The sequence below is a fragment of the Pteropus vampyrus genome, unplaced genomic scaffold (assembly GCF_000151845.1).
Source record: "Pteropus vampyrus isolate Shadow unplaced genomic scaffold, Pvam_2.0 Scaffold76, whole genome shotgun sequence".
Classification (NCBI taxonomy): domain Eukaryota; kingdom Metazoa; phylum Chordata; class Mammalia; order Chiroptera; family Pteropodidae; genus Pteropus; species Pteropus vampyrus.
This window is the reverse complement of record NW_011888857.1, coordinates 4993784-5014588: the sequence shown is the minus strand read 5'-3', so window position 1 is coordinate 5014588 and position 20805 is coordinate 4993784. Positions and strand designations below refer to the sequence as shown.

At 32.5% G+C, this 20805-nt stretch overlaps 1 protein-coding gene across 1 annotated transcript in view; it reads left to right on the top strand.

Moving 5' to 3' along the window:
* Nucleotides 1-20805, top strand: part of ANO3 (anoctamin 3) — a 361383-nt gene that overhangs the window by 261303 nt on the left and 79275 nt on the right. The window contains 4 exon segments of the mRNA XM_023532087.1: nucleotides 6173-6217; nucleotides 11765-11896; nucleotides 14945-15051; nucleotides 17298-17353. Coding sequence (XP_023387855.1) covers nucleotides 6173-6217; nucleotides 11765-11896; nucleotides 14945-15051; nucleotides 17298-17353 — 340 coding nt within the window.

Sequence of the window (20805 nt, the reverse complement as noted above, 5' to 3'; positions counted from 1 at the left end):
ATTCCACATATAAGTGAAATCATATGGTATTTACCTTTCTCTGTCTGACTTATTTCACTCAGCATAGTAACCTCTAGGTGCATTCATGTCATTGCAAATGGTAGGATTTCATTTTTTTAATGGCTGAGTAATATTCCATTGAATATATGAACCATAACTTCTTTATCCAGTTATCTACTGATGGGCATTTAGGTTGCTTCAATATCTTGGCTATTGTAAATTGTGCTTACTATGTATACATCCCTCTTAAATGTGACAATGATTCATCCATAGAAAAGGGGACAATGTTCTTTCCTCTCAGATCAAATTCTTATTCTAAATAACGGAGCCTATTCTGCTGTCCTTTGCAGCCAGCTGTTGCAAATGCTGATATCATGTTTATTAAAATTCACATTCCATGGGACACGCTGTGCAAGTATGCAGAGAGGTTGAATATCAGGATGCCCTTCAGGTACTTTCAGATTTTATTTCATTCTATCTCAATATATATTAAAATGAGTCTTTTTTTTCCCCCAAAACCTTAGAGCAATAAATGTAACCCTTTCTATAGAAGAAATGCTTTTTCTTCCACAGATTAGGTAAACTTAGACACTTGTTTTCTCTTCTAATTTGCTTGCCATTCTGATAAGGTGACATTCTGATTCCTTGGAACTTTATATCATTTCTAAGTAGATTTACCTAGAGGGAGAGGAAAAACAATTGTTTTTAAATTTTAACTAATAAGATAATTACTAAGATCAATCTCATTTCTTGTTTCATGTGGGTAGACAGAACTTTTATTATTTTTATGGAAGGCAGAAAGTGTAAGTTTATAGCATTATTATGTATATAAATACAGTGTTTTCTGTATAAAGGTTAGGAAGAAGCATTCCTCAGGTGCAGTTCAAGGAGATGGTTTTTTCACTTCTCAATACCAAAGGTTAAAGGTAATGAGAGGTTTGTTCAGTTCAGAGATTTTTCACTTTTCCCTATAGGCAAGCAAAAATTGAATACACATTTCCCTATATCACGTATCTTGTTTGTGCACAGAAGGTATCACTTCCCTTTATCATTTCTCAAAATAAAATTCAACAGTATTCCTACTATGTGCAGTGTTAATTTTCATTGAAGATAGGAACATTTACACTTACTTGGAACTCAATGTGCTTTACCAGCTACTGAAAAAATGTTTTAAAAGGTTCAGAGTAACAGGATACCTAGGAAAAGAGCCTCTAGATAATGACTATGAATGAACAGTAAGATTATAATTTAGAAATATGGAAAATTTCTCATATCTGGTAGCATGAAATAGGCCAACTCTGGTAAGATAGCAACATCTTTAAGTCTATGGCAAGCTTCTGTGATATTCAAGATAAATTAAAGTATTAGATATTGATCCCTACTTTTTTAGCGAAATATTTCACTAATGTGTTTTAGTGAAACACATCAGACTGAAAGATGCAACCCCCAAAAAGAGAAATGGCCCACAAAACAGAAATTGATTAAGCATTAGCCATATAGAGGAATCTTACTGACAATATTAGAATTAGATACCTCAGTTGGCTCACATTCATGCTTAGCTAAGAGTTTAAAAGTTTTCTGTACAGGCGGTATTTAGGCAATAAGCAAATACCTTTAAGCGCTTGGCAAAAGAAATAAAATAAAAAGCAAAAGAATATAAGTAAAGAAAAGTCTTTCTAATTCTTTAATATTTTCTACAAATGGTAAATAAGATACCTAAGAGAAACTGAAGTTTGTACATTTTTATGAAACCTGGTTCCTGAAAGTAGCAAATAATGGCCTATGAGATATTATTTGTGTTATGTATGATTAGATACTATGAAATCTACAGAAGACTGCTTTCAATTCAGGTCATTATACTAAACTAATCTTGAAAGTACAGCTAGGTAAGTATACACTTATGTTACTCTCTACATTTCTTGACTTCTGAGGAATTTTTCTCTGTTAACACTATGTCACCATCTAAAAAGTCTTTTGAAATACTTGCCTGGGACTTATTACAAACTGATAATGGCGAACACTTGCCATTTGCTCTATCTGATTTCTTCTTGTTTGGTCTGTACCCATTCATGCTACACAAAATCATGCAGAATGAAAACAGTGAGGTAAATTTTATCTATGAAATAAGCAAAGAATTTTACAAGAAGTAATTTTCAAACCTAGCATATATATGGTAAATAATCACCTTCGTTTATTTATGGTAGGAGTAAAACTTCATAAGATATTCTGAAATTCAGTTTGAAAATAATTTCTTTGAGTCTTAAAACTTTTCATAGCCTTCGCTTTTTATCTTCAGAAGATAATTGAAAAATGTGTAAAAATATTTCCTACAGTATTACTTATAATTGTGGTAAATGGAAATACTTTTATGTTCAGTAAAATTTAAGTAAATTAGAATATATTAGAAAATTTAAGTAAACTAGAATATACCCTTATAATGGAATGTAATTTATTTATAAAATGAATAGGTATAAGAATTGCTTAATGATTATAGGAAAATAATATTAAAATTTATATAATGCATATGAAATTATTTATACAATGTAATTTCAATAATGTAAAATACAAAGAAATAAAATTGGAAGAAAACATAATATGCTATATATGATGAGTGGGATTATGCATACCTGTAATTTTTGTTTAGATTCATACACAATTATCTATTTTTAACAAACTCTAATTTACTTTGTGGTGTAAACACAGAATGCAAATGAAATATGCCATTCATGATCATGACCTCCTCTCTGATGTCAGGACAAAATTGCTAAAAATATTTCTGAATTAATCCTAACTAATTTTAGGTACCTTCATCCTACCCTATTCTTATCATTTCACCATCATTTCTAAAAAAGAGTTGCAACTGAATTTATGCACAGGCTAATTTCCTTGTAGATATAAAAGGAGGAAACCCTTAGTCAGTGGGTTTCAGTGTCCAGGTCCAGTTCAGATTGAGTGAACGTGTAACATCTCATTAAAAAGGGAGCATATCCCTCATCTACCTCCTCCAGATTTTATACTAAACAGCAGTCCAGAAGATTGGTTCCTTTTTTGTTTTCCAAAGAGGAATTTGGCACAATTTGACTTAGACTCTGGCAAAGAAAAACACTTATTATTAAATGTCCTGTGACCAAATATACTTCTGAATTTCTGAGATAAATAATAAGTTTCTTTACTGTAATAATTTTTAAAGAAGTGGTTCTCATTCTCAATCTTTAGAGTATATCAAAATTACCTTGGAAACTGAAAATGAAGGTTCCTGGAACCTATACGCAGAGATTCTGGCATGTTAGATCTGAGTTAGGCTTGAGTATATATTTGTAATGATGCAGATGATAGAGAAATATTGTCTTGAAGATATTACTATTTTAATAATTCCTATATTTTTATCAATTTTAAGAGGCAATTACACAGAACAGCCTTTCTCAAATTTTCATCTGATAATTGATTTTTTAAAAATCTTAATATGATGGTGTTCTTGGGAAAGCAGTTTTAGGAATTCTAAAAAACAGTTCTTTGAGGATATCTCTCCAAATCCGTTTAAGTAGTAAATATAGCATTAACTAACTCCTTAGTAACTAACTTCTCATTTATTTTAAGATACATGTGGATTTAGGAATAACTGTCAGCACATAAAAGGAGAATGCAGTTCAAGAATAATCTAAATGGCAAAGTGTTTTCATGATGGCCATTTTCAGTTGTCAACTGTTATCACATTTAAGAACATATATACTGTCTTAAAATTAAAGTATACAGGAATAACAAAGGACATAAATAGGAAACATGCATATCTTTTTAGGATGATATTTTAAAAACATTTATACATAAAAATTTTACCCATACTCAGTTAATATGCATATTTATTCAGTGTTGAAAACTGCATATTACATTCTACAAAGAAAACCTGCAAATTTATTCAGAAGAAAATATTAGAGTTATAACCTTGACTGCAAAAGTTTTCAGCTAACTTACTGTATGAACATGAATCTCGAACATTTTATCTAAATTTTCTACTTGAATATATGTGTAGAATTTTATATAGCTTTATTTTCTAGCTATTTCTTTTCTTAATTATTCCTCCAAAGTAAATGTGACCTACATATTGGACTTGATGTTTCAAAACTAATCAAGAAAATTTCAAAGAATTAAAATAATCCACATTTTCTAGATTTATTCTGCCAAGAAAGACTTAACCTAACCTGTGTCCTCTACATTCCAAAAATGTCAAATCCCAATTTTCTTTTTTTTCTTTTGATTCAAAGGTGATTTCTATTTATTCTTACCCTCTTTCACATTAAAAATGTCAAACTTATTTTAGGATTATTTAGTCATCCTGTAGCTTCTCAGGTTGAGTTAGTTCCAAGGTGAGGTCAACTTCCGATCTTTCCTCAAGCTTAGCTTCTCTTACAAATATTTTAAACATAGAAAAATTGGGGGAAATATTTTCAAAACATTAAGAACAATCTTTTTATCACAATTAGAATTAAACTTAGATCACTTTTTATGCAAAGGATAACTTACTCAAAAATAAAATAGCATAATAACATCCAGGAAGCCCATTATGTAGAGTAGATAAACGTGGAGTAGCTCTGCTTGACAAGGAGCAAGGGAATTAAACAAAGGCTCCCTCATTTATTCATCAACTATCTGAGTGTTTATTATTCATCAAACAATTGCCAAATATACACCAGGCATACAAAGTCAAATTAAATGAAGCTATTATCTTCACGAAGCCAGCTGTCCTGCAAAGACAGTCAGTGAACAGTTATATAACAATGAGGTAAATAGTGAAAGACACTCTGTGTAGAGAAGATTCAGAGAGAAAATGGGTTTACAATCCAATGGGGACTGAATGATATATGCACACAAACATGTGTATGTCTGAAAGATATTCAAAGTGTGAGTTTGGAATAGGCATAGCAAACCTTGAAATTCCATACTTGAATTTAGGGTCGGGGTATGGAAGAGACAAGTTAAAAATTATTTTCTAGTAATATGACCAGTGATTGCAATGAAATATAGTAGCTCAGAAGGTTTTCAAGTTTTCTAATCAGTTAATAATACAGTTAGGAATACATATCAATTGCCATGACTCTCATCCCTGCTTTCCACATCCCATACCATGGAGGACTTTACTGATCCCCTGATGTGTATTGATGGGTGCGGATACAGAGACATTTTAGAAGGCCCAGAATGACATTTCTGAGCTCCAAGATGAAGGTGTAGTGAGAATCTTTTAAGAGATTAATTAACCTCTGTCATTAGAAATTTTATTTTCTCTAAAATCAGACATACTGCACAACTACTAAAAACACACAGTATCTTCTCATTGCTTTTCATCTAAAACCTTAGCATTTAGTGGTAAGACGCCTCATCATCTGCGCCTTATTTGTTATGCCGCCTCCTCTTTTATCACTATCCTCAACTTGCAATTTACATTCCAGTGATTGCCAAATTAGTTGTACTTCCCTGAATCTTATAATGATTGATCTGTTCTCATAATCATTTCATATGTTTCCACCTCTGTCTAGAATGTCATATCCTAAGTATTTCATTCAGAGGACTGCTCCCACTCACGCTTGAAGTTTCAACACAGATAACACATCCTCTGGAAAAGGCTTCCCTAACTTCTTTCCCCTCCATCTACAAAGACTGAGATCCCTTCCTATCATCCTGGTACTTCCATAGTGTTCTCCGTTTTCTTGCATTGTCACACTTTAACTATCGCTTGTTTCCTCAACTGTAAAGGAAGCTCTTTGAGGGTAGAGACCCTCTTTATTCTCTAAATTTTTATTGATTATAACTTAACATTCTTTGCAAAATCAGAAATATTCGTTACATATGTGTTTAGATGGATGGATGGATGACTTTATAGAACAAATAAGCAAGTGATCTGGTTAATATACATTGTGTAGCAGACATGAGACTTTCAAAAAATAGAACTAAAAATCAAATATTCAAAAGTGATTTATCGATTTATGAAAGTGTTTGTTGTTGATAGTAACTTAGGTTTCTGAAATTAAAACAATGGAAATTCAGAATCTGCTATACTGATTTCATGTCTTAAGCATATGGAAGTAGGAATATTGAAATGTTCAATATCATTGAATAATGTCACTCACTGGTATCATTATTTTGATTTGACTTTCCTCAGCTGATTTCTTTTATTTTTCAGGAAAAAATCCTATTACACTGACCAGAGGACCAAATCAATGGGCAGGTTTGTGGGTGATATGTAATTTGCTTATGACTAATTTGTCATTGGGGAAAAAAAATAGAACACATTTATTTACCTTTATCAGCAGTTGTGAATTTTAGAGGAAAAAATTTTTATTGATTTGTTCAAGAGATTCAAAAATGACTTGTGTTGAACTTAACAATGTTTAAGATCAGATCATTTCTTTTTTCTATGTACCGTTGACATTCTTGAAATCCTCACTAGATATAATGTGATGGAAAGAGAATATTAATGCAAATTAGTAGTTGAGGAGATTTTAATAAAAAAAAAAGTTATAAAACCAGAATTGATGGGTAAATGATGAATCAGTAGAGTAATAAAACAGACCCAAGAGAGATCATCTGGATCAATTTATACTCTTATTCACAGAGGAAAGATTAGTATCCAGAGTGATCTAGTGTCATATAGAATCTTTTGAATCGCCAATTGAAGGTGCTTCTCCTATCCTGGTATTGAAAACAAATTTATTTTCAAGAGTTTCATCTTAGAACAACATCTCTTTATTTTGGTAAAGAGTAGCCATGACAAAGGATTTTACCAAACCACTTCCCTGAGACAGAAGAAACTTTCCCACTTGAATCACCTCAACCTTGTTTCAGTGGATGAAATAAGCTTCCATTTAATGAATGCTAAAACAAAAAGCTTCTTACACTTGACTGTTTTTCTGCTTGTTGCAAAATAACAACAAAAACAAAATGTAAATATGGTAGATTATGCTGTATTGAGTAATGTTGAAGGATATCACAAGCTAGAGTGACACAAAAACTAGACTCATATAGTGTAAATATCATACCATTTTAGGAACAGATTCAATAAATCTAGGTCCTTTACCAATTTAGAACTTTAGAGTAGGAAATTTTAAAATTTTATAACAGGAGTATATTGGTCTCCTTTAAACATTAAATGTAGGTGTGTTAGGAATGGGTGACAAGTAAATAATGGGGGAGTAGGCTTGATATTAGAATAAATATTAAAGGAATTAGTCCTCATTTGGCTCTTTTAAAAATATTTATTAATGATGTTCCTCAGCCAGGTCAGATCTTTCTGTTTGTTAGGTAGCATGCTTGGACTTAGAATGAGCTTTCATCATTATCCTTGTGCCTATTTGGTCTTGATCTATGTAGCAAATTTCCAAAGTTATTTTTGCATAATAAAGTCATCATTGGAATATTATATAAATTTATAACTGCAAGATTTTTTTTTTCTGAATGTGCCTTCTTAATGTTGGATGTGTTGAGAAATGTCATTGAGTTCACTTCCATGTGCTCTATAGAATTTTGCTACTGTATGATTAATGAATTTTCTGATAAATAAGTATCTTCTTTCAGAAGTTTGAAGAAGGATAAAATCATATATTAAAATAACAACAAATATCTATTTACGTAGTACTATCATAATCTACTTTTAGAATAAATTTGTGTCTAGAATGTCTAATACACGTATTTATTAAATCCTAAAGAAACAACATTTTTAATAGTGGGGAAGAGGTTTTCTTTTTCTTTATTTTGGTCAAAGTTAAAAGTAAATTAGAAAAATGAACACTATATTATGGTATATTGTATGCCATGATATGTTGTGTTATCTTTTAGGTTTATTATTTTCTGTTTAATTTTGTGAAATAAAAATTCAGTTATCAGTCATTCGAAATGATTATTAAAATATATTAAACATTACTGTAGTCAGCCTCTATAATTTACTTATTACAAATGTTCTGTTTGTTCCTTTACTTTGTGGATGCATAAGGAAGGTAATGAATAAATAGGAAAGGCATTTATGAAAGTATATGACATATTAAACTGAAAAAAGAAAGTCACGTTATTTGTCCGAATTTAGATTTTTAATTAAAGGAATTACTGATATTGATTTTTTTTTGTTTACCTTTGAAGTAAAAAATTTAAATGGTGTGTGGGGGCCAGTAGTTCATCATACTCATAAAATTATAAAACCCAATTTGTAGATAATTGGAAAGAGGGAAACAAAAATCAATTATGTGTATTTACATTTCACTCGTATTTTTTCTTTCCTGAAGTGGGAAAGGTTCTGTGTAAGGGTGGTTTACACAATAGACATCAGGAGGTAGTTACTGTACAGGCAATTATCTAGCTTTTGAAAAATCATCACTTCTCCAGGCAGAATGATAGGATATGGCTATAGTTTTATTATTGCTGCTATTTATCATTTGCTTACAATACACTTTAACATTCAATTACCAAAGTATCTTCAAAATGATCCTTCAGGGAGGCAGTACAAAGAGTAACTTGTTTTGCAGATCAGGGAAAATCAATGACTCCATTGTCACTACCCACCACCCATGCCTCATTCCTCAGCTTTTATAGCTGAGGTAAAGTTTGTGCTCTGACCAAGTTCTTTAATCCAGATTTTTTTTCAATTTCTTTTCCATTCCTCCTGGAAGTTAGGGGGAATGCATGTGTGTGTGTGAGTATGGATGTGTCTGTCTTTTTGAACTCTTTGGAATGGCAGTAGAAAGTAAGCATGACTCTGGAATGCAACATAATCTAGTTCTAAAATGTGGCTTTGTTATTATAACTTAACATTCTTTGCAAAATCAGAAATATTCGTTACATATGTGTTTAGATGGATGGATGGATGACTTTATAGAACAAATAAGCAAGTGATCTGGTTAATATACATTGTGTAGCAGACATGAGACTTTCAAAAAATAGAACTAAAAATCAAATATTCAAAAGTGATTCATCGATTTATGAAAGTGTTTGTTGTTGTTAGTAACTTAGGTTTCTGAAATTAAAACAATGGAAATTCAGAATCTGCTATACTGATTTCATGTCTTAAGCATATGGAAGTAGGAATATTGAAATGTTCAATATCATTGAATGATGTCACTCACTGGTATCATTATTTTGATTTGACTTTCCTCAGCTGATTTCTTTTATTTTTCAGGAAAAAATCCTATTACACTGACCAGAGGACCAAATCAATGGGCAGGTTTGTGGGTGATATGTAATTTGCTTATGACCAATTTGTCATTGGGGAAAAAAATAGAACACATTTATTTACCTTTATCAGCAGTTGTGAATTTTAGGGGAAAAAATTTTTATTGATTTGTTCAAGAGATTCAAAAATGACTTGTGTTGAACTTAACAATGTTTAAGATCAGATCATTTCTTTTTTCTATGTACCGTTGACATTCTTGAAATCCTCACTAGATATAATGTGATGGAAAGAGAATATTAATGCAAATTAGTAGTTGAGGAGATTTTAATAAAAAAAAAGTTATAAAACCAGAATTGATGGGTAAATGATGAATCAGTAGAGTAATAAAACAGACCCAAGAGAGATCATCTGGATCAATTTATACTCTTATTCACAGAGGAAAGATTAGTATCCAGAGTGATCTAGTGTCATATAGAATCTTTTGAATCAACAACTGAAGGTGCTTCTCCTATCCTGGTATTGAAAACAAATTTATTTTCAAGAGTTTCATCTTAGGACAACATCTCTTTATTTTGGTAAAGAGTAGCCATGACAAAGGATTTTACCAAACCACATCCCTGAGACAGAAGAAACTTTCCCACTTGAATCACCTCAGCCTTGTTTCAGTGGATGAAATAAGCTTCCATTTAATGAACGCTAAAACAAAAAGCTTCTTACACTTGACTGTTTTTCTGCTTGTTGCAAAATAACAACAAAAACAAAATGTAAATATGATAGAGTATGCTGTATTGAGTAATGTTGCAAGATATCACAAGCCAGAGTGACACAAAAACTAGACTCATATAGTGTAAATATCATACCATTTTAGGAACAGATTCAATAAATCTAGGTCCTTTACCAATTTAGAACTTTAGAGTAGGAAATTTTAAAATTTTATAACAGGAGTGTATTGGTCTCCTTTAAACATTAAATGTAGGTGTGTTAGGAATGGGTGACAAGTAAATAATGGGGGAGTAGGCTTGATATTAGAATAAATATTAAAGGAATTAGTCCTCATTTGGCTCTTTTAAAAATATTTATTAATGATGCTCCTCAGTCAGGTCAGATCTTTCTGTTTGTTAGGTAGCATGCTTGGACTTAGAATGAGCTTTCATCATTATCCTTGTGCCTATTTGGTCTTGATCTATGTAGCAAATTTCTAAAGTTATTTTTGCATAATAAAGTCATCATTGGAATATTATATAAATTTATAACTGCAAGGTTTTTTTTTCTGAATGTGCCTTCTTAATGTTGGATGTGTTGAGAAATGTCATTGAGTTCACTTCCATGTGCTCTATAGAATTTTGCTACTGTATGATTAATGAATTTTCTGATAAATAGGTATCTTCTTTCAGAAGTTTGCAGAAGGATAAAATCATATATTAAAATAACAACAAATATCTATTTACGTAGTACTGTCTTAATCTACTTTTAGAATAAACTTGTGTCTAGAATGTCTAATACATGTATTTATTAAATCCTAAAGAAATAACATTTTTAATAGTGGGGAAGAAGTTTTCTTTTTCTTTATTTTGGTCAAAGTTAAAAGTAAATTAGAAAAATGAACACTATATTATGGTATATTGTATGCCATGATATGTTGTGTTATCTTTTAGGTTTATTATTTTCTGTTTAATTTTGTGAAATAGAAATTCAGTTATCAGTCATTCAAAATGATTATTAAAATATATTAAACATTACTGTAGTCAGCCTCTATAATATACTTATTACAAATGTTCTGTTTGTTCCTTTACTTTGTGGATGCATAAGGAAGGTAATGAATAAATAGGAAAGGCATTTATGAAAGTATATGACATATTAAACTGAAAAAAGAAAGTCACATTATTTGTCCGAATTTAGATTTTTAATTAAGGGAATTACTGATATTGATTTTTTTGTTTGTTTACCTTTGAAGTAAAAAATTTAAATGGTGTGTGGGGGGCAGTAGTTCATCATACTCATAAAATTATAAAACCCAATTTGTAGATAATTGGAAAGAGGGAAACAAAAATCAATTATGTGTATTTACATTTCACTCGTGTTTTTTCTTTCCTGAAGTGGGAAAGGTTCTGTGTAAGGGTGGTTTACACAATAGACATCAGGAGGTAGTTACTGTACAGGCAATTATCTAGCTTTTGAAAAATCATCACTTCTCCAGACAGAATGATAGGATATGGCTATAGTTTTATTATTGCTGCTATTTATCATTTGCTTACAATACACTTTAACATTCAATTACCAAAGTATCTTCAAAAGGATCCTTCAGGGAGGCAGTACAAAGAGTAACTTGTTTTGCAGATCAGGGAAAATCAATGACTCCATTGTCACTACCCACCACCCATGCCTCATTCCTCAGCTTTTATAGCTGGTTGGTAAAGTTCGTGCTCTGACCAAGTTCTTTAATCCAGATTTTTTTTCAATTTCTTTTCCATTCCTCCTGGAAGTTAGGGGGAATGCATGTGTGTGTGTGTGAGTATGGATGTGTCTGTCTTTTTGAACTCTTTGGAATGGCAGTAGAAAGTAAGCATGACTCTGGAATGCAACATAATCTAGTTCTAAAATGTGGCTTTGTTCCAGTGTACACAATTATTTTAGAAGACTCAAAAAATGGATGTCCCAGAACCCAATGGTTCTTGACAAGTCAGCTTTTCCAGACCTGGAGGAATCAGACTGCTATACTGGCCCCTTCAGCCGTGCTCGGATTCACCAGTGAGTTTCCATCTCTTTGATCCCATTACCTGCCTTGATACCTTTCCGGAAGTTGTTGATGGAATAAAAATGCATGGATCAGTTCCATTATTTGCCAAATAAGTCAGAGGATGTACATTTAAGTTATGAATAACACTTGGTGAACATTTTTAATTCTTTATCAACTATGATTTAGAGACTTTCAAGTAGTGAATATCAATTGTAAATTCGTGGACTTACTAGCTCCCAATTCTTTCAAAATAATTACTAATACTAATTATATTATTAGTATTATCATCATCATTCCTGTAACTGTAACTGAGTGACTTACTAATAATGAATTATTATTAGTATTATTTAATAGAATTGCTATTAAATAACATGCTTGAATAATAGATTGTACTTAATAAATTACTATATTTATAGTTACATTTAATTACTGTGTACTTACTAGTTTTATCCATTATAGTTTAATCTTATTAAACTGAGATGAATAAGAAATTTTTTTAAGGATTTGTTTCATGCCTATCTATCTACGTACCAACATGTCTCTATTCATTTATTCATTCAACTAGTATTTTTTAAGTTTCTACATGATACAGATTGGGTTTATGACACTGTCCCTGTCTTCACAGTACTCCCAGTCAACTGGGGTAGACAAAAATATAAAATACTAATTAAATAAAATAGGATAAAGATGTATAAATGCACAGTATATAATACATCTATAGCTACAGGGTATACTTTGTCATACACAATTCTGGATTGACCTATATTCTAGGATGTAGAAAGTTGAGAGGCACAATGAAACAGAATTCTAGACCACCAAGTGTGTCGAAGAGCCAGTAATCAATGGGAAACTTTCTCCTTCCAGATATTTTATTTGTCATTTTTTAGTCTTAGCATCCTTCTTAATTCCAGCTATGGGAAGTAAAGAAAAGAATAGAAATCCAAATGACTTCCTGGGTTAGAAAGAGGTTACATTTTCAAGGGTGCTTCTTTAGCTTTTTGCTAAAGAGCCTTTTTAAGGCTTTGTGATGCACCAAATAAAAAATATTCTGCTTTCTTTTTGAACCCAAGAAACTAGAGTGATCTTTGAAAAATCTCAATCAGATCATGCAACTATCTTGCTTAAATGTCCCCCAATGACCTCCCATTTACACTTAAAATAAAATTCAAGTTTCTTTTTGACTACTATGTGGTCATAAATCCTGTGGTCCCTGCCTGACACCGTCTTCTCATCTTCTACAATTTTCCACACCATTTACTTCAGGGACAAAAGCTTTGGTTCTGTCCATCAAAAATTTTATCTTAATTCCATCTCAGAGACTTTGTTCTTGCTGTCTTCTTTTCCTAACATGCTCTCCCCCGAGATCTTTACATGTTATATCCTTTTGTTTCATTTTGCTTAAACATCACTAACTCAGAGACCTTACTAAAAATGTTCTCTAGTCCCCTTGTCCCAGTCATTCTCTATGCGTTGTACTATTTCTTTGTTCTTCATAGCAGTTTCTGAAATTATGTAACTGATTTATTTACTTATATATCATCTGTTTCCTTCCTTTATAATGCAAGTCCACAAAAAAAGGGACTTGCCTGCTAATGAAATATTTGTTCAGTGAATTCTAAATCGGTTGAATGGTAAAAGAATTGGTGGACATTTTTTGCAAAACTTATAATTAATAGGACACAAAACTGTTAATTTGGTGCATCTAAATACAAAAATAAAAAAACATGATATCAGAATACTGGAAGAACTTAGAGTCTAATAAGATGGACAGGTATACTGGTTACCATAATACAAGGCTAAGTAAAATCAATGAGTCAGGAAAGACACAAGTAAAATACACATTTTTATAAGAGAGAGAGAAGCTACATCCAGAGGAGAGGAGCCAGGAAACCTTGATGAAGGAGCTAGTCCTTTTTAGCAATTAAAAATGTGGAGGGCAGTAGGGAGAGATGGGAGAATAGATATCAGAGACAGAGCAAAATCTCCAGGAAAAGAAGCATGGGATTCCAAGGCGATGATAAGTTCTACAGTTTGACAGACTATCAGATACAAGAAGCCAGAGCTATATGAAGTAAGACCAAGGAAGATGTTGAAATAGAGAATAGAGAGCCTGAGAGGGAAATAAGAAATTTAATTATGTGTCATGGAGAGCTGCTGACGTGTTAATATTGAGTGCTGTAAATGTCAGAGCTGTGCTTTACAAGTCAGGTGGGAAACTGCACAGACAGGAGGACATTCTTCTCATAACCTAGGCAAGAGGCAGTGAGACTCAGAACAAGAAGGGTACAAGAAAGTCAGAGAGAGGCAGTTCAGTTGTGAAAGTTACTTAGTTTGTTAACTCTTTGAATATGGATAGTGAAGAGAAAGCAAGGATTACAGATCAGATACCTCAGGACTAAGTGTCTGAGGAAATGGTGGTTCATCATTCACAAAGATAAAGCAACTAGAAACAAAAATTGTCAGAAGTTAAGTGAAACACAAGATGCTTCCTTCCCCCCCCCCCTTTAAGGCTCCCAGTACATGTCATAGAGTAAATTCTAAAACAGACCCTTCCTTTCCTCTTGCGATCGTCCTTTTGCTCTTTACATCATTGACTCTAACATGGGTCCTCCTTGCCAATCTTCCTACCTGCGAACAGAGTAGGGCATGAAGGGGAAGGGAGAAGTATCGCTCATTGCTAAAGTTCTGTAAATAAGATAAGCTAGCTTGGAAAGTATGGCATGGGAAAAGTACATCAATTTTAATGTGTTCTATTTGGAAGTACATTGCTTAATTAAAATGCATATTCTTTTCTTGTTCTATGCTAAGCAAAAAATATAAGGACATCTTGGCTTTCTTATGAAATGAAAGATATTAAAATGAATATTTGACAATGTCCTGTATTATGTTTATTTCTTCTGTCAGTTGATTTTTTTGAAAGAGAATGGTTTCCTTTCTGATTTACTATACTTCACATGCACTAGTTTAAAGGAGAAAACAGATGGATGACTGCCCAGGAAGTTGTTACTGTTGCTGGATTCTGTGCTCTGCTTTAAATATTAATCCCCTTATCTTACCAGCTTTATAATAAACAATAAGGACACCTTCTTCAGCAATGCTACTCGAAGCAGGATAGTCTATCACATGCTGCAGCACACCAAATATGAAAACGGAATATCAAAAGTGGGTAAGAACACTAATTAAAAATGTAGAGACAGTAGAATTTGCTGTTACTCATATTACTCCAAAATATTTAACAATTGAAGTTTTGCCTTCATGCATTAAATATGAACATATAACATATATGAACATATGTGTTCATATGAACATGTAAATATGAACATATATGTTATATGAACATATAAATATGAGCATTGAGCACAAACTCTAAACATTCTATTTTTCAGCCTTTGAATAAAACAAAACAAAATAAAACAAGCAAACTCTTGTAAGGGCATTTGGCCATATGTATCAAAATGTGAAATGTTCAAACACTTTGGAATAGAAATTTTACTCTTAAAATTTATCCCAAAGAAATAATCAGATTTTTTGAATTATTATATATATAAATTTGTTCATTGTGGCTATGTAATAGAGTAAAACTGGAAATATTTTAACTGTCCATCATTAGGAACTGACAAATAAGTTAGGCTACAGCCACGTAATACATCTTTTAAAAATTTTGCGACATTTATTCACTCTTAACTCAAATGTATTGAGCATCTATTTTATGTTATATGTTATAGACAATATTTGACACAGACCTTAACTCATGATGTTTAAAAATTAGTAATTAATTCTCTATTTATTATCAACTTCAAAAGATATCTACAATGCATTATTAAGTGGAAAAAAAGATTACAAAACTATAAGCCTAATGGAATCCCACTTCCTAAACACACATACATAAAAAGAAAAAAATCTGGAAGGATATAGATGAAACTTTTGAGAGGTTATCTCTGGAAGGTGCAATAATAGCTAATTTTAACTTTCTAAATTTCTGTGTTGCTTGAATGTTTAGCAGTATCCTATTATGTGTATTATACAAAAGAAAAATTGAGAACATTTCACACAAAATAATTAAAAGAATTGCAAAGTTTATGTAGAGCAGAACAGAAAACAACATGTATCAATGAGCTGGCTTTTTAATTGTTATAGGGTGAAAAATACAAGATGGTTGAAGAGACCAAATGTTAGTCATCTCCTCAAACCTTGAAAATAAAAAGGCAGTGGAAACTCGAACCAGTTTCTACTAATTTGCATTTAAATGGAATGCCACATAAGTAAAATGAATTTTCAAGTCAGCCATTTTTTAAAGTGTAATGTTCAGATTTTTGTTGTCCTCTAATTATTTATTTTTGAGCAGTCAAAATAATTAATTTAGACACTATATCCCTACAAAAGAATTTTGACATCAGAAGTGTTCTAAACAAGAAATACAAATAGAGAAATATAGAATATAAACTAAAAATATGTCTAAATGATAGCACCATTTACTTATGTAGTCTTAAAAATATCGCACTGTAAATGATTGTGAACATATCATGCCCTTTGTAGAATGTACAGTAAACAATATAAAAATAAAATTTAAATTTCTTTAAATTCAGTTGTCACTGCTACATATTAGTACCAAAACAATATATGTATATCATAATTAAAGTCATGCAGTATTTACAGTTTTTTGTCTTTTTTAAAATTACCATTATGAGTACACTCGTAAGCCTTTTAGTATGCCTAAAAACATTATTGTAAGTAGCTGTACAACATTCTAAGTATTCACCAAGTCACAATTTTTTATCAAGCATCTAGTATAATGATTGTACCATAATAATTAAGTGACTCCCCAATTTTGGATGTACAATTATTTCTAATTTGTCACTAATATAAATAATATTGCAACAAAAATTGCTCTCCAGAATTTTTTTCAAAATATTTTGTCTTATCAGGTCTATATGAGAGTGTCTCTTCACTACACTCTAACTGAGATGGAGGAGATTTTAAGTGTCATATTGCTATTTATGACTCTTTGGCTCAGTATTAAAGAATTCACAGATTTCTCCATACCAATATCCTTGAGACATTTTGTGGCGGTGAGGAATTCCTCTGCTTCCTTGAGTAAATTTTGTTTAAAAAAAAAAAAATGCTCTTGGTTCAAATGAATGAATATTAAAATGTTCCCTATTTCATGATATGACAAGGTGAAATCATATGTTGGCACCTTGCAAATCTTCATTTATTAGTGTCATAAGGACATAATTAGACTCTTAGTCTCTTTTATAACCTCACTGTCCTTATAGGCGATACAGTTATGGAAGTCATTTTGGTTATCTTGAGTTTTTAAATCAATTTATTGTTCAAAGTATATGTATGTTGTTTCAGAGGGAAATCTTCATTTAAAGTAACTCAAGAACTATTTTTTTCTTCTCTTTTCAGGTATCTGTAAACTTATAAACAATGGTTCATATATAGCAGCTTTTCCCCCACATGAGGTAATTTTGAAATACAATTTTCATTCATTTAAAAAAAAAAAAAGTTTCTTAAGTCTGGCTTTCCTCTCTCAGGAAGGTCCAGTCAGCGACTGGCCCTGAGCCTTTCTGAGACTTCCGCTGTAATTCTGTGGCTGTACTGGCTCCACTGTTCTGGAACCCTCCTGCAGTTTGCCCACATCAGGATCTGGCTTTGGAGGGAGCTCGTGGGCATTGCTCAGGCACTCTGGCCACTGCCCTCTACTCCAGCAGAGCTCCATGCTTGACCCAGTCTGGGATCCACACCACTCCCAAATTGGGCAGTTTCCTCGTGTGTGCATACTGCTTTGGGATACCTGAAAATCTAACTCAAACCCGCATAAAACCTGCAGAATCTACTTGAGTCTCTGCCAGATTATTACCTGTCCACCAGTTCTAAGTAGAAAAGCCTGCACCAAGCTGTGGTGGGCTTTGCCTGCTGAGTCATGAATGACATCTGAATCAGTTTTAACCTCCCCCGCAACACACACACATTGTATTTATTTTATGGTAATTTTGCATCTTAATATAAGAACGAGGTCTTTAGAGGTTTCACTTCTGCATTTTCAAACCCATCACTCTTCTATTTATAAAAACTCAGGACTCACAGGACATAATCCCTATACTTGAGGAATTTACACTCTAATGTAACTCATAATAGATAAAATGTGTTGAGCACTTAACTATTTGGCACTGAGCTAAATGTTTTATATGAATGCTCTTATAACAGCCTTTTGAAATAGACAGTGATATTAACTCTGTTCTATAAATAGGTCATTGAGGCATAGAAAGGCCAAGTATCAGAGGTACAGTTCTGAGCCCAGGAAGCCAGACTCCAATGCTCATATTAATTATTGTAAACCTATTTATTGTAGGAAGAGGAATAATAATAAGGGGCTGTTAGTGTATTTCATTCAATGAGCCTCGTGCATTTATCTTCCCATCAACCTGACAATGACCCTAGAGCAGTAGATATTATTAGTATTCTCATTTTAGAGATGCAGAAACAAGACAAATTTGAAGTCAGTAAGTGATAAAGTGTTCAGAGTGTCCAACCTAAGTGCTGGGAGAGCTTCTGCAGCAAAGGAAAGTTTGGTTTGTTTTCTATGTACTTAGTCTCCATAACTAATGTGTGTTCTTACAGTTCAATTGACAGTTTCTTGTGTGAAACTTGGAACCTATTAGGAACAGGTTGTAAATAATAGTTATTTTCCCACTGATTCTTATAATTCAGTAGAAATGCTAATATCAGGAACACATACACAGGATGACTGGAAAACAATTTTGTTGGAATATGAGTAACTAAAAGCAGAAAGACAATAAAATGGACTTGGAATTTGCTATCGATTTTAAATGCTACTACTTGAAGAAAACAAGGCTTACTTTCAGGAAAAGAGAGTCAACGGCACTGACTTTAATTTGATTAAAAATACTTCACAATTTATGGCCTCTTACCTTCTGGATGGAGGAGTATTGCTAGTGTCAGTATCATATTTTTCACCCATCTTTGAGATTTATGTTTTACATACAAAGGGACAATGGCTAAAAGGGAGAGAAAGGTATTTCCCGCAAAATTTGGCATGAAAAGGAAGGAAGAAAGGGAAGAAGAAGGATAATATATGTGAGAAAGAGTTTGCCTGATATACCGATAGTGGAGACAGAAGAAAAGTGTGTTGGCTGGAGGAAGGGGCCTGTAGTGGGGACGGTGGGGATCGGTGAGTGTGCATAGTCTCTGGAATGGGGTGAAAATATGTGGGTGGGCAGGAGTCATCATTTCAGTCAGTTTTCTCTGACAGCCCCCCTCATGTCACTGTAAACCCAGAAATGTATGGGAGAGTGCAATTGTTGAGTAGAGTAGAACAATGATGCACTAGAACCTAAAACCCAGGAAATGTTTATGTCTGATCGCTGAAGTCAGAAAGGAAAGCCATGTATTTTAGAAGAATTATCAGTAATGATTGAAAAAAAGCTGAGATTTTGGTTCACCCTCCAATACCTACTTAGTCTCTAGGCGATCTACCTTAACAAGTCGATACAATCTCACAAGTAAACAAACCTTTTCCAGGTGGTTGTCTCATACTTAGAATGTTGATCTTTGCTTTCATCTCCTTACCTTCCAATCTTTAGGCTTTAAACACCTTGGTCTCCCTTAGGGAAGAAAACCCAGAGACTATATACTTTAATTGTATCCACCCTTACCTAATTATTTTATTAGCCAGAGGTGAAATCCACATGCATCTCTCATTTCAGCCTGGTATCCTCTGGTAAGAAGATACCAGAACATAATTCAAGGTATCCTCTTTCTTCATAGGAACTTACAGCTCTGGTCATCTGAGACCATTCAGATGATCGTTTTGCACTTCTCAATAGCAACAACACATCAAACACCAAAAATTAACATTGATTTTGTGCTTTCTACATGCCTGGCACTTTATAGTGATTACCCAAGTGGGCCCTCACAAAACCCCTCTATATTGTGTGTATCATTAATATTTATTCTTATTCTCATAATCTAGGTGAGGAAACTGAGGCATAATTCCACTTGTTTTAAATTTTCATCAAACTTTTCATGAAACTGGAGTCACACATTGGAGTGAGCAGAGAGATTTTGTCAAATCCTATGTCCTACATTTTGGTTCAGAATATACAGTCACCATACCTATTGCCCTCTTCTTTGATTATAAAAGCAAAGCAGTTTAGTCTTCAGAGAACACTTTTCTCCATAAAGCATATATATTCTGTTTTTGAAATTGCAATGCGTATGACAGATTTTTGAGGAAGGTATATAAAGAATTTGAAAATATGTTTTAATTTTTTGGAATATCTTATCTGAAGTGAGTTTAAAGGCTATAGAATTCAAAAAAAAAAAAATCATCATTAGTACTGGCGACTTAGGCCTCTTAACACTTTTGAGCATTTGTTCTCTTCCATAGCCTCAGTAAATGAAGTAAATATTTTCTGGGACTTGATCATTTCTTAAAGCCAACTAATACTCAATTTCTGAACTAAGATCATAACAATTTCTCTCGATGATGGTGAAGGTACTATGTTTACTAAAAGACTTTAAGTTCAAAACAGTGAAAACTGAAGGCTAGTTTACTTTAAATGAAAGGAATCTCATTGATTTAAAAAAGGAATTTAAGAAAGGATTTGAAAGGAACTATCAGAATATTTTCAATGAAAGAGAGATATATAAAGACATTTACTACACCATTCCAGAGATGGACTTGGCATTTACAATTTCTGAAGCTTTCAGTAAGTTGTTAAATTATTTTGTAAGGGGGAAAAGAGAAAAAAAGCAATTCTATTTAGTTCAAATTTTACTAAGGGAATGGATATTGACTTTTCTTATTTTATCTGTTTCAGGGAGCCTACAAGAGTAGCCAGCCCATCAAAACCCACGGACCTCAGAATAACAGACATCTATTATATGAGCG